General features: G+C 40.2%; 1 protein-coding gene across 1 annotated transcript; it reads left to right on the plus strand.

Moving 5' to 3' along the window:
- The first annotated feature begins 4,046 nt into the window (after positions 1-4,046).
- LOC101607714 (putative speedy protein E7) lies at positions 4,047-11,243 on the plus strand. The gene is made up of 7 exons (XM_004672527.1): positions 4,047-4,263; positions 8,010-8,117; positions 8,296-8,493; positions 9,937-9,995; positions 10,345-10,430; positions 10,915-11,089; positions 11,184-11,243. The coding sequence occupies exons 1-7, from the start codon at positions 4,047-4,049 to the stop codon at positions 11,241-11,243; spliced, it is 903 nt and encodes a 300-aa protein (XP_004672584.1).
- The last annotated feature ends 3,029 nt before the right edge of the window (positions 11,244-14,272 follow it).

Consider the following 14,272-nt stretch of genomic DNA (forward strand, 5'->3'; position numbering starts at 1 on the left):
AAAGTTATGATTTATTTTGTCTGTGAATTAAGAATATGGCTGTGTCCTGCACACCTGGTATTGGATTCAGAAGCATGGAAAATGTGAGGAGTGGTCATGAATTGCACATAGTTCCAGGAGCTGCCGCTGAGATGTGGCATGAGGCAGGCCATGATGCCCTGATAGGCTGAAAGAGCCTTTGGAAGACGGACTGTGGTTTGCATGAAGACCTCAAGACATTTTGGATATACCAGGACTATGCAAGCGCTACCATAAAGTGCACTGTTGGTCTGAAATGGAAGTGTTCCCTGGCTACTCTGTCCAGCTGGTGGGGCAGAATTGGAAAATCTGGAGACGGTCAGTCTCTGGTTGTATCGGACTTGAACTGCAGAAGTTTGATGTTTGTATGATGGTGGTTGAGTTTGCATTGTTTTAGTCTCTCCTTGCTATGACTTATGCCAGTTTAAAATGTTTACTCTGTGCCTTTATATGTTAGAAGTGTTTAATCTGTTTGATTTTACAGGCCTTAATATCTTAAATTGGTCAAGACTGTGGGGACCTTTGAAATTGAACTGAGTCCAATTTACAATGTGTGATGACTATAAATCTATTGGGAGCCAGGGGCAGAATGTGGTGGTTTGAATAGATGGCCCCAATACATTCAGTTGTTTATTTGTTTGTAGTTTGCATCTGCTGCCACCTGGCTCTAGGCAGTGTAACTGGGTGGATCTTAAGGTATGATGGTGGGTTTCAGATTTAAATCTAAAGATATGTAAAGTGTGCCTAGCTGGAGTTCCTGAAGTGTGCTGTGCTATGTGGCTTTTGGCTTTTTGGCTTGTACTTCTCTTTCTCTGCTTGGTCCTGTGAAGGTAGGCCAGCTTCTTCTGCCATTTATGGAACTTCCCCTGGATCTATAGGCTTCAATAAATATCCTTTCCTCCATAACTGTGCCTGGTCTGGAAGTTCATCTCAGTAAACCTGAAGCTGTCTGCTACAACAGACAACCAAAAATAGGGATCACAGGTCATCCAGGTATGAGTTTTGCCACATAACATTTTAATAATAGCTTTAGATACTTAAATAAAATAGTTCCTGGTAAATTCATGTTGTCTCAGCTGAGAACATTAAGTGTATTTTTCTACACAGTAAATAAATATCATTTCTGGCTCAGAAACCTAACAGCGGTCTCATCCCAAATAAGTGTTGTGATCAGCCATAAAGCAGACACTGCATATTAGTTTACAATATAAGCATCTTCTAGGGTTCTTTCAACCAGGAAATAATAGTTTCAAGTCTTCCTAATGACAATGCAACTCTGATTAATGATGAATTATCAACTCACCTTGATAATTGTCATCTGGGACACTTCAGACCACTCAGGAAGAATATTACCCATGTAAACATTATAATTCATCAATATTCCATGTTTCTACACTCAACAGGATTAAATACTTATTAGGACATAACATTAACTGATGTCACAGCTTCCACATCTGACAGTGGTTCTCAGCTCACACAGGATGTTGTGGTCTCAGGAACTTCAGTTATCAATGATCATAATTCATTATAAAATGGTAATTCTCTCTTATCCATGATAAGAATGCTCCTTGCACTTCTGTGTAAGAGTTGTTCTCACCTTCACAAACAGATAACAGAGATTTCTAGCACATACAATTAATGGTGATCTTAGCCCTCCAAGATGTCAATAATTTCACTTCACAAAGGTGTGGATTTTCCAACATCACCCTGGAAACAATGTTTTTAAATCCCCTAGGTGAAATTATCCTCATTATATCCAGGTTAAAAATTTTTCCACTCAAGGAAGTAAGGAACAATAGATGTCTATTGAACAGGAAAAGGCCTTCCAAGATTGTATAACTAACTGTGGTTTCAAATCCCCAAAGTTAGTAGTGATCAGTAAAGGTTCTCAGATGATTCAGGTACCAATGTTCTCACTTCATTTGAATGTCAATAGCTCTTACCATGCCTACTATTAATGTTCTCTTCTGCCAGATAAACACCAGTCAGATGTCCATTCCACTATGTGTTTATAGTTACTAAACTGATTTAAATGCTGAAACATACAATAGTAATCTATATGTTTCCAAAAAGGTGAGAACGAAATAACCCACAGAAAGTGTCTAAAGCTACACAGAGGGAGCTGGAAAAGATGACCACAGAGTTGACATGCTGTCTTCGCACATGTACTCTCCAAAAGCTACCTCACGACTGCTTCATTTGCATAAACTGATTTCGTGGTTACTACCCATGCAAAAGAGCTTTGAGACGGAGTATATGCAAAGTCTGAGGTTCTGCTGATTTCTAGTAGAATGAATAGGGAAGTCAGAATTGCTACCATTATTGGAGTAAGTTTGTAAATATTCAAAGCAGTTAACTTTCAATATTTTAATGAAATGTTTTATTGAAATAAATTGAACATAATGGGATCCCAAATTTGATTGCTTGATACTCTGAAGTGGAGGACCCCCACGAACTCATATGTTCTGATCTCCAGGTGCTAACAGATTGGATATGGGGACTTTTCTTCTAGGGGTGGAGCTTGAGTTTTATTAGTCCCTAGCTTGCCAGTTTCAGTAGCCACTCTCTCCTTTTTTCCACCTGCTGTGGCAGAAGTGACGTCCAGCCTCAACTCATGCCATTATTTCCCTGCCATCATGAAGCTTCCTGTCAAGACTATAAATAATAAATAAATAAATAAATAAATAAATAAATAAAAACTTTCCTCCCATCACCTGCTTTGATTACTTGCTTTATGGCAATAATGAGAAGGTAAATCAACTACAGAAATCAACTTTATGTAGCAGTAACATATAAAATATCTTTCCAGGGCTGGAGAGATGGCTTAGCTGTTAAGCACTTGCGTGTGAAGCCTAAGGACCCCGATTTAAGGCTCAATTCCCCAGGACCCATGTTAGCCAGATGCACAAGGGGGTGCACGCACACGTCTGGAGTTCGTTTGCAGTGGCTTGAGGCCCTGGTGCGCTCGCTTGCGCTCTCTCTCTCTCTCTCTCTCTCTCTCTCTCTCTCTGCCTTTCTCTCTGAGTTTTTTGCTCTCAAATAGATAAATAAAAAATGAACAACAACAACAAAATCTTTCCAGCAGTCATTGGCTGAAGTAAATCTGAATCAATTCTACCACTTAGGAAGAACTTCAGAGTTCTTTCAAGTCATAAATCAGTATATCTGCTGGCAGCAAGCCACTGTGAGAGAATGTCCAATGTTTGCACTCACAGGGTTGAGATTTGTACAAACAGCACTCAGATAATGAGCACATATCAAGTTCTCCTCAGAGGGGTGAAAAACAGGGAAGAAGATGCCTACTGTTCTCAGGTACACAAAATAATCACTCTTGAGAAACAAAATGTACCAGTATTTATGCAGGTAGAACAACACAAGGTCAAAACATCATGTGGTATACAAAATGGTACCCCATGGCTTGTAAGATGACGCAGTCATTAAAGTGTTTCCTTGAAACCATAAGAACCTGAAATAGCTTCCAAGGTCCCACATTAGAAATCCAGTTATTGTGTGTTGCAGTCAGGTTCATATTGCTGATAGAAAACACCCAACCTAGAGCAACTTGTGGGGATAAAAAGCTTTATTTTGGATTACAATCTCGAGAAGAAAGCTCCATGATACCAGGGAAAATGATGGCATGAACAGAGGGTGGACATCACCCCTGGCCAATATAAGGTAGACCATAGCAACAGGACAGCGTGCCAAACACTGGCAAGAGGAAACTGGCTATAACACCCATGAGCCTGCCCCCAACAATACACCACCTCTAGAAGGCTTTAATTTCTAATTTCCATCAGCTGGAGAACATAACATCCAGAGAACCTAAGTTTATGGGGGACAAATGAAGCAAACCACCACGTGCTTCAGAACTCCCAGGACTGTTGAGGTGGAGTCAGTAGTACCCTAGAGGGCCCTATGAGCCCTGGACCAATGAGGACACTGTATTAGAAAAGGGAGATGTCCAGCACCTGACAAACTACATCCAGTGTTATCCACTGGCCTCACCATGCAGGTCTACATATGCGTACATGGAACAGCACACAGAGGACATTCACAGCATGGACGGATACACATACACATACATAACTATCGAATGCTGTAGATTGTGTGCAAGGTTGCAAAGGAAAATGAAAGAAGTGGAAGCACAGAATCAGAGACTCATTCACGGAAGTGGACATGTTATATTTAGAGACATCCTGGATAACTTCACACTTGTATTTGAAGTTTGCTTACGAATGATAGAATGTGAGAAAACAAAAGTCCAGTAGAGTGTACCTAAAAGCCCAAGAACACATAATAGCCACACCTTAAAATACCTTCCATGGGTGTTATCAACAGTTTGCTGCACAATGGTCAGGAAAGCAGAGTTCAAACAGGGCCCTCATGGGGTGGTTCTAGGTCCCTTCTGGTAGTTTTGTGAGCTACAAAACTCCCACCCCAACTGTCTGCCTCAGGTCAGATGTCTCAGAATTATTTTCTCTTTTATGATTTACAGCCTAGAGAGTAAAGGGTAAAAAGACTTTACTTAACAGTTGAAGACTTCTACTATCTCTTCCAGTGTTATGTTCTATATTATGTCTTAACCGTGGCTGACAGCGCTGAGAATCCATGTTATGAAGAGGATCCTAAAAGATCTGAAGAGACTACAGATGGTGAAAGTAGTCCACAGGGAATTCACACATTTATTGAAAGGCCTAAGGGAGGATTGCAATAATTTCAGAAAGGCCATCATATTCCATATACCATGAGAAATAATTGTATAGAATGCACAGGTGACTTTGCTTCTAAATAAGTTACACTTCCAGTTAAAGGGAAAAGGCCAGTGATGGATTATGAGGTCTGAAAAACATAATAGTCACAGAGTAAATTCAGTCACTTTTGTTTCAACCAGACTAGATGAGTTTGTGGGAATGAAGAATGTACTGGATCAAGTGAGGACAATGCAATAAAATTGTAGGAGATAAGCAGTTCAGGAACAGATGTGGTCACACAGCTTTCTCCTTCCAACTTCACTGACCCCTCCAGAGCTGGCTGTATTACCACATTAGTTGGAGTATGGCCCTGGTGCAGACTACCTGGTTAAGCATTTGAGAAGTGAGGTAACCTGTGGAAGGCAGTGCACCCCAAAACCTGCAGCTTTCAAAGTCTTGATACTTGGAAATAAATTGATGTGGCTAGGCATTTAAAGCAAGTGTCTTAATAACTTAAACATCTGTCCATGCCCTTCCTTGGTTTCTAAATTAGAATTCGGGCATGCGGCCATATGGATGCTTCTATATGGTGTATTATGCATGTCAGGTTTAACCAATAACTTTGTTGGTGATACTAGTCTCACATCTAAAATTTTATGTGAAGTTCATTGCTCCTACTCATTAGTTAGCAATATTACAAACTAATTTCAAAAGACTTATTTCAATGGCTACCTCTTTGTAATGTCACTACACTAACATCAATTGATACCATTTTTTCTTCTACTTAAATACCCTTATTATTACACGTAGGGTTTAATTTGCTTTAGGAAATAAACATTAAGTTAAAAGATCTTAAATACAAAGGTATACAGGTATGCTTATGATTTTTGTTACAAATATATGGTCCATTTCACTCAAATCAAGGCATTTAAATATTGATATAATTAAAAAGCTTCTAATTTAATTTCCAGAACAAGATAAGTCACTTCTGCTGAAGACTGAAATTCTTTGGTCTCAGGGCACAGACATCAAAGTGGAACAGAGATGAGGCCTCCTACCTAATGACAGCAATCATATAGTTGTTAAGGGAGATTCACCTTTTGATGGGATTTAAAGAACCAATAATCTTAGCCAGTAATAGAGCTTGAAAACTGCACAATGACCCTGATAGGCAAGATGGACCTACTAATGCCATAGTGGCATCACTTGTGGGCCAAACCAACTGCTCTTTTTTGAATTTGAGGCCCGCCCCACAAAAAGGAACTCATGTTTGGCTCTACAAACTTAGTCAAAAGTCTATGTCTTAGAAGGTCAAAGTCCTTCAGTGGGTGGGAACTACTACTATTGTTTGTATAAATGGATATGCATCAAATCACCTTTGAAATACTTGTGCTTATGTATATAGGTTACTGTTGATTTAACATTAGGTCAGATAAGCCTGATATTGCAGATGTTAGTGACTGAAGGGGAATCAAAAAACTTACATATTGCTGAGAAGTGACAGATGAGTGTTAATAATTATATAAGGTTTTCATCTCAGTATTCACAGCTTCGCAGACATTGTAGAAGGAGTAGCTGAAAGAACGTAAGAGTTAAAGAATGAGATGAAGTGCTGGGAACACCATGATCCAGATAGGATGTAGTCATGATATTCATACCTTCAATTTGAACGCAAACTAGACAGTGAAATACAGAGTATTAATAACATGAAGTGCAGAGGATCAATCAACATACAATTGTGTCATTTTCTCAGTTATGGAGCATGGATATATCACTTATAATAATTAATGGATTAGAATAAGTACAATATGAGGATTAATGAAAAGGTAAAATTGGGATAAGAAATGAATCTAGTATACATACCTTAGACCAACCTTCACTTTTAAGTCTCCTGGCCTTTTCAATTGGTACTGTCACTTTAATAGACCAGAGATCAAGACAGGCTGGAATGGTGTGATGTCATCGGGCCTTCAGAATCTTAGGAGCCAGTTGACCTCAATCCCTTAGATACCTCAGTAAACATTACAGTTGTGAGGGTGTGCTGTGGATAAGTATAAGGTTGGGAGCCCATATAATCATCACCCTGCAGGTGCTCAGTCGGTGAGTGTCCCCAGTGACAACACTACAGTGAATATTAAATACTATGTCGGGTTCATGGGAAGATCCTTATGGGTGTTAGGGGATACTGACCTCAAGTTGAATAATGAATGTTGAATAATGAAAACATGTTTCTGGTTTTGGGAACAGCAGAAGATAAGGGAATGTGGGAGAACAATGGAAAATGAAGTGAAAACAGGAAGGGGAGGCTTGAGAAGGTTGGTAGTCAACACTGAGGCTTTAAAAAGGAAGCCATAAGAACAGTGGCCACTATGACCAAGTTCTTGTGGAAATATATAGAGAGGATGAGGGAAAAACTAGATTTAAGGTCATCCTTGCAACAACATTGAAAATATGATTGACAGCACCCATTCTTCCTGTGAGTACTCACATATTCCTGGCAACAGGCCCAAAGCCACAACCACCATGACAGGACAAATCCTACACAGAAATCATTTTCTTACTGTAAATCAAATGAACTCTTTTCCCTCCATCATACATTATTTGGAATGTTGTGGTAGTTCTCATTGTATAAATAATTGATACTGTTTATGAAGTCATTATTTCTTTTTTCATATACATTAGCAGCTACAATTATCAGTTTTCAAAACAAGTTAGTCCATAAGGCATAATATGATTAGAATCAGACTGGAAGAATTATTTATTTTTGGACATAGAGAAGACAGGTCTATTTTAGCTGTTCAGTGTCAACTCCATGCCATTATCGCAAAAGAAATGATACTCTTTGAAGGGAAGGGAGGTTTTGATCCTTTGCTCCTTTACCATCTCTACATGAATGAACAATGAGGGAGCTGTCTGACCTCCTACCACATCTCTCCTCCATCCCACACAGGTCTACTAAGTCATGTTATACTGGTGCATCTCAAGGGTTATGTCAGTGAGCCAAGAGATCACTTTCTGATTTGTTCTGCAGGTATGGCAGGCAGAAAAGTAAACGATACATGGTTGTCCTCTGGACTGAAGGATGTGAGAACAGGGGGAAGGAAAAGAAGACTTTCCCTAACAAGGAAAGGTACATAAGTCACCCACCTCCAGCCAGTTTCTTAGATAAATGCAAAGGGAAAGAAGGCCATTCCTTCCATGTCCCAGTGACACAGAAAATACCTCAAAATGACTTTGAAGACAGGAGCCAGCACTGGCCAGGTGGGCTTCTATGGTAACATGGGTCTTCTCTCCATGCAGATTCAAAAAGCAGTAGACCTCAGTCAACTACTTATGAGTCTCTTGCTGTTGCCCCTGAGAAAAGAGCAAGGAGAATGAGAGGCCTGATGAAAAGTAGATTGACGGAAGGTAAGTCAGGTGTGTATCCACTGTTGTCCCTAAATTATCATGTACATAAAGAAAGTGACTTGATATCTTAGTATCCACTGGTCATCTTGTCCTCATGAGGTAAAATCATAATTTCATACTAGCTGCAAGTTTCCTCTAGGTGGTCTCATATGAGCTCATATGTCTTTTGTCTCTGTAGTTTTCCAGGATAAGAGCTCTCAGGCCTGCAGGGCAGCTGCATCAGAGGCTGTCTCAGGATTGCAGTTCTGTAGGAGGAAGGGACAGAAGAGGACCATATGGAGTGTCAACTGTACAGAGGGAACTAAAGTATGGATGTATAAAAAAAGAAGATCAAGCTACCGACCTGAAGACCTAGAAGCCTTCTTTCGTCTTTTGGGTGGGTTCTCAGAGCTGGTCAATGCTGAGAGTTTAGGAATATGGGACACTGGTTCAAATGTCACACAGATCTTAGAAAAGTGGATGTCACTCAGTGTGAAAATTCCCTGGATATGTGGAGGAGTGATACACCATATGGATCCTAGTTCATAGAAAGCTGAACATAGGTTCACCACTGAAGATCCAGGACACCTTTCCCTTTATAACACACAAGTGCTCCTACCAGTCTTGATGTTACATATTTGTGATGAGTGGACACATGACACCTTGACTTTCTAGTGTTTGAAGTAGAATTGGAAACACAAAACACATGTCTATAAATATTTTCACATGTTGCTTATTGCACACAAGGCAGAGAAGTTCGTGACCAATAGAAGTAGGTGAGGGTGAGGATGGGAGAAATTGGAAAGGAACAGTACTAGAGGTTAGAAACCTGATTGGAATACTATGCATGCACCAGGATCAATCACACCCTGCTGTTTACATTCACTTTAAATAAATAACAAACAGTTTTGAGGGGGAGGGGTTGAGAAAGGGTCTCACTCTAGCCCAGGCTGACCTGGAATTCACTTTTTAATTTCTGGATAGCTTCAAACTCACAGCAATCCACCTACCTCTGCATCCCAAGTTCTGGCATTAAAGGTGTGCATGTCTGGCTTTTTGACAACAATGATTTAAGTTTAGTTCCTCAATATCCTGAGCTGCTTTTTCAATTTTTCATACCCACATATATGTGAAACTCCTATATTGGACAGTAGAATATTCTCATTATCACAGAATTGTTATAAGCCAATAGTCTTATGATTTGGGGGAAGACTGGAGAAGTCACCAGACATACTAGTGTTATTTTTCTGGGAAAGAGCAAAATATACATACGACTCCATGTTTTCAGGTATTTCCGAGAAAATGATTATTTCTTGGAATTGTTGGATTATAGGTGAGTTCTGGTGGAGGAGCAAACATTGTTTTTACCAGCCAGAGTGAACACTCATAATAGAAAAGGGACAACACAATCAAGTATCTATAAGTACTCTATCCTTACTGACAGGAATGACACACAGTCAGAGCATACCCAGGTGATAGCCTCCAGTATTGTAGACACCTAAGATCACATTCAGTTTTCTGACTCTGAGGGTCAGGTAATGTCTGATCAGTAAAGAAACATATCACGCTGCATCTTTAACCATGTTGAAGAATCATACCAACAAATGTAAACAAATGTCAATAGCTGTGTATGAATTGGAAGAGGAGGCACAGTTCTGGATTGTAAGGTTCAAAGCTTCCTGGAGAGACCAGCTATTCCCCCCTCAGGGAAGAGCTCAGATGGAGAGGCTGGGAATTCACTCTGGCCTTGAAAAGCCTCCCCTGTAAGAGGAGTTCACAAATTCCAAATCAGTGTCTCATATGCGAACTCTAACAATTCATAATTTTTCTTACTTTACAGAGGATCCAGTTATCCAGAGCTTTTTGGCATCTGATAAGTCCCTAAAAGTCTCTGACAAGGTACCTACAGTGTCAAAAGGGGGGTTGATGGGTCTACAGAGTCACAGTTCCCTATTGCAAGGCAGAAAAAAATAAGACCTATTATGACAGACAAGCACATTCCCTGTGGGAATCTGCTCTCAAGGTCAGAGGAAGGAGAGATACAACATCATTCCTGGGACAACAATCCCTTTCTGGCTTACTCTTTGGCTCAAATCCAAAAGAGAAAGGGACTTAAGAGCCTCAGCAAGGCTTCCTCTGAGTGACATTATTGCTGTGGGAATTGTAAAAGGAAATCCTACATTCAGTCATCACCTGACCTCTGTCCACTGTGCCTCTCTCCACTTCTCACCAACCATGTCTCCCACAGTACCTCCTTTCCATGGTGGTGGAGTACTTCGGCAGAGTCGGGCTGCCTGGGCACATGTACAACAGGATCCACTTCTTCCTCGCTCTGTGAGTACCTGCTTGGGTTTATGTCTCAGTCTTGCCACACCCTAAATCCTGCCTCATCCAAAGCCACATCTGAGCCAAGTGGCAGGAGAAGTCATAGTTTTCAGCCACAGAACACTTGAAACATTTAAGGAGCCATGAGCTGTGGAGAAAGGGAAGGAACAGAACTTGACATCATAAAAATAATTGAAAAACCCTCCCTAGGTCCTCAGTGAGAGAGGTGCTAAAGGCAGAAATAAAAAGGAAACAAATAAAAAAGTGGGAAGCAAAAGTAATTCTATTGGCCTGTCTGGAGCATAGCATTTGCTCCACTGCTCAAAGTCCAGGATTCTTTGTGGCTCTGTAGAGATGGGTCATTCCACAGACATTCCATTCACAGAACATATATTCAGCATTCACTTCCTGTCTTGTAACTTCTCCTGCATGTCCCAACTGAGAATGGGATTCCTATTTCAGTATAAGCACACTTCTCTTTTTTCTGTGATAGTTACATCGCATGTGACATGGAAGAATCTGACCCGATTACGAAGGTGACCATCATCCAGTGTTTGCTGGGAAAGGAACACTGGAAAGGCTTGTGCAAAGAATTTCTTAAGTTGAAGACAGAGTTCTTTAAGGCACTGGAATACCGAGCTTGGGTCAAGCCTGATTTGTGTGAGGAGGTCAGTCATGGTGATGGCCAGGACAGTGGGAAGGTGGGAATACCTGGGTGGGAACAAGGGCAGTGCTCACCCTTCAGGGCTCATTTCATTTCAGATCCAGAACCAGAATCCACAACACTGGGTCTGGAGCCGGGTGCGTGAGGGCACCCACTAGGTTCCCGGAGCCTGGGAACCATCAACGGGATAGTGGAAGAGGAGCTGCATTCTATCCAGGTGCCTGGAGGCCTGAGCCTGGGGTGCAAACTGGTTGAGCCACACTAACCTTCATGTCCCTCCCTTACCCTGAGCTTTGTGGACATGGTTGGAATCCTTTGTGTCATTCATTGATTTTGTTTGTTAGTTTGTTTGTTTAATCCAGAGGAGCATAGAGAGGGCTCTTTTCATTCCTAAAGGAAGGGCCATGTTTACATCCAATACAAAGCAAACTGAACTGACCTGGATCCATAAAGTATTTGATGAAGTCTCCTCTTCCATTGCAGAGGAAATTTGAGGAATTACATATCTCTTTAAATAAAAAGGTGAGGTTACATGTACCAAAAGGGAGTAGTGAGAAAATTGAACCATGATGAAATATGTAATACATGACTTACAGAAAATAACCTTGAGTCTGTTGACATGCTACAGCATGTGCTTTCTTCTATTTTACTTTCTTTATATTTTCAATTAATTTCCAAAGTATCGTCCTTGGGTATAATCCTTAAGAGATTCTTTTCTTGGACAAATGGTTTTACTAAAAAGAAATAAACAAACAAGCAATAAAACACTCTTGATGGGACAGAGGGTTGGTTTAGTGAATACATGGATTTCCTGAGAAGCCTAGGACAACCAGAGTTTGCATCTGCATTTCTCACTTAATTACCTAGTCCACAGTGGTGTAGATATTCTAGAATGGCCAACCCCAACAAGTGTGGAAATCAATTAAGACTCTGGCTCAAAGCAAGACCACACAAAAGAGCAATAGAACAGGATGCACAGTGTTCTTCTCCACCCACATTAGGTCAGCAGCTTCCCACAAGAAGTGCTCACTACACACACACACACACACACACACACACACACACACACACACACACACGAGCAAAAATACAAACAGAAAAAACTGGATTTCCATCATGTTGCTGGATATGGGAGAGTTCAAGACAGTTACAAAAAGAAAGAAAACAGAACAATAACAAGGAAAGCAATAAAAATCCGGCTTCTAGGATAATCCAGGATTGGTGGATGGTCTAATTCATCCACAAGATTGTTAGCTTTATATTGGAGTGTAAAAATTACTATGTCTTTCTATCTATCATCTATCTATATGCTTATACATCATTTAATTCCAAATAAGTAAGAGTATTGGATGGTATTAATTTTATCACTCATGGGAAGAGTCAGTGAGAACTACTGATACACCAGTGCCTCTCCCATCACACACTCTGTCCTGTGAATTGCAAGAGCTCACTTTCCACATGGCTCTAATGGAAACTTCCTTCTTTTCTTATAGCTCCTGCCCACTCCCGCAATCCCCGACCCCTACAAAGAAGTCAATGTCTTTATCCCAGGCTCCAGGAAGCTACACAGAGACATCCATCTGCAGCTCTACTCAGACAATCAAGACGGAGGGTCCATGAATGTCATGGATCTCAGGAGCCTGCACCAGGGCAAAAACAAATATAGGAAAAAAAAAAAAAAAGGTGAATTACTGCCCCTAGTGTGCATTTGTTTGCCAACAAAGAACACCACTATCCTCTGGGTAGCCTGGGGGAAAGGTTCCATAATATCTAACCTGGAAGAGCACCTAAGGCATCCACACCTTCCAGCTACTGAGGACAGGAGACAGAGCAGAAAACTCAGTGGAGTCCTGGACCATTCAGGAAGAAAATCCTGAAGGAAGAAGCTAAATTTTACAATTTGGAGAAAGAAGAGGATATGAGAAGGGGAGAAACAACTGAGGCTTGAGTTTAAACAATTTCTTAGGAAAGTATTGCAGAGAATCTCTGCTCAGAGTGTTTCCTGGAAAATCTTCCAAAGTATCCCAGGAAGCCCTTTCTACTGAGGAGACAGTCTATGAATCAAATTTTAGCAGTGGCTGATGGGAAGCTCTGAGATACTGGGACGTAGACCTGAGATGGGGATATGAAAGACATACTTGCAACCACATGCCCTACCAGATAAAAATATCCATATTGACAGATGATAAAATCGAATCAAATGGGCCTTATGAATAATAGAAGTGAAGGGCCAAAGTTCTCAGGACACCACCAACACTGGACAGTAACAGTTTGAGGCAGGCTACAGGTAATAAGAGGGCAAACAGGAGAGCACCAAGTGCCAAAACTAAGATTCAGTGGACTTGCAAGCAACAAAAACATGAGACCAAAAAGACATTTCACATAAGGAATATAGTACATGATACATACAACTGGGAGACATGAGATTGATTGTATTATTTGTGGTTATATTTTATTGATTTTTTACTTATTTTACTCAGTGCTTTTACTTTTTATTAATTATATTTATCTTGTTTATGTTATACTGTTTAAATTGTTTTGGTTATATTGTTTTGATTTGATGTTTTATTAATAATTATTAGTTTAGTATTAAAAATTTCTCAGATCAACCCACAAAACACACCTAGCCCTAACTATGGAAAATACATGAGTGGTTGAGAGGTGCTAAACACTAGGATTGGAGAGCAAAGCCAACACTAAATAACCAATCCTAAAATAAAAAATAATAGTGTCATTTTATAACAAAGGAAGGGAAACCCAGGTTCAAAACACTTTCATAGTCCTTGATGGATGTAACCGTGAGGCTGGAAGGTTTAAGTATCTAAGCCACTGAAAACCAAGGCGGTGCAGAGGCATTAAACATTGTTAAAGAGGACCTAGGCTAGTCTTCTAATGCTGGGGTTACTTCATATGTACAGTCATTGTGTGTAAATATTTCAAATAAAATTTAAAAATGAAGATTCTTTCTGGAAAAATATGACTGACAAAATGTGTTCTGTCCCCAACTCCCAAGAAAATGATGTATTTTGTGATAGAATTTCTGGTAACCATAAGGTTAATTGTAGAACAAAATGAAATAAAAATATCATGGGGTATTTAAAATGCTATCTTACAGCTTGGTAGATGAGAAAGTGTTAAAGTGCTTCCTTGAAATCAAGATAACATGAATTACAACCCCCCATCCCCA

This window comes from Jaculus jaculus, chromosome 6, assembly GCF_020740685.1.
Source record: "Jaculus jaculus isolate mJacJac1 chromosome 6, mJacJac1.mat.Y.cur, whole genome shotgun sequence".
In the NCBI taxonomy this organism is placed as follows: domain Eukaryota; kingdom Metazoa; phylum Chordata; class Mammalia; order Rodentia; family Dipodidae; genus Jaculus; species Jaculus jaculus.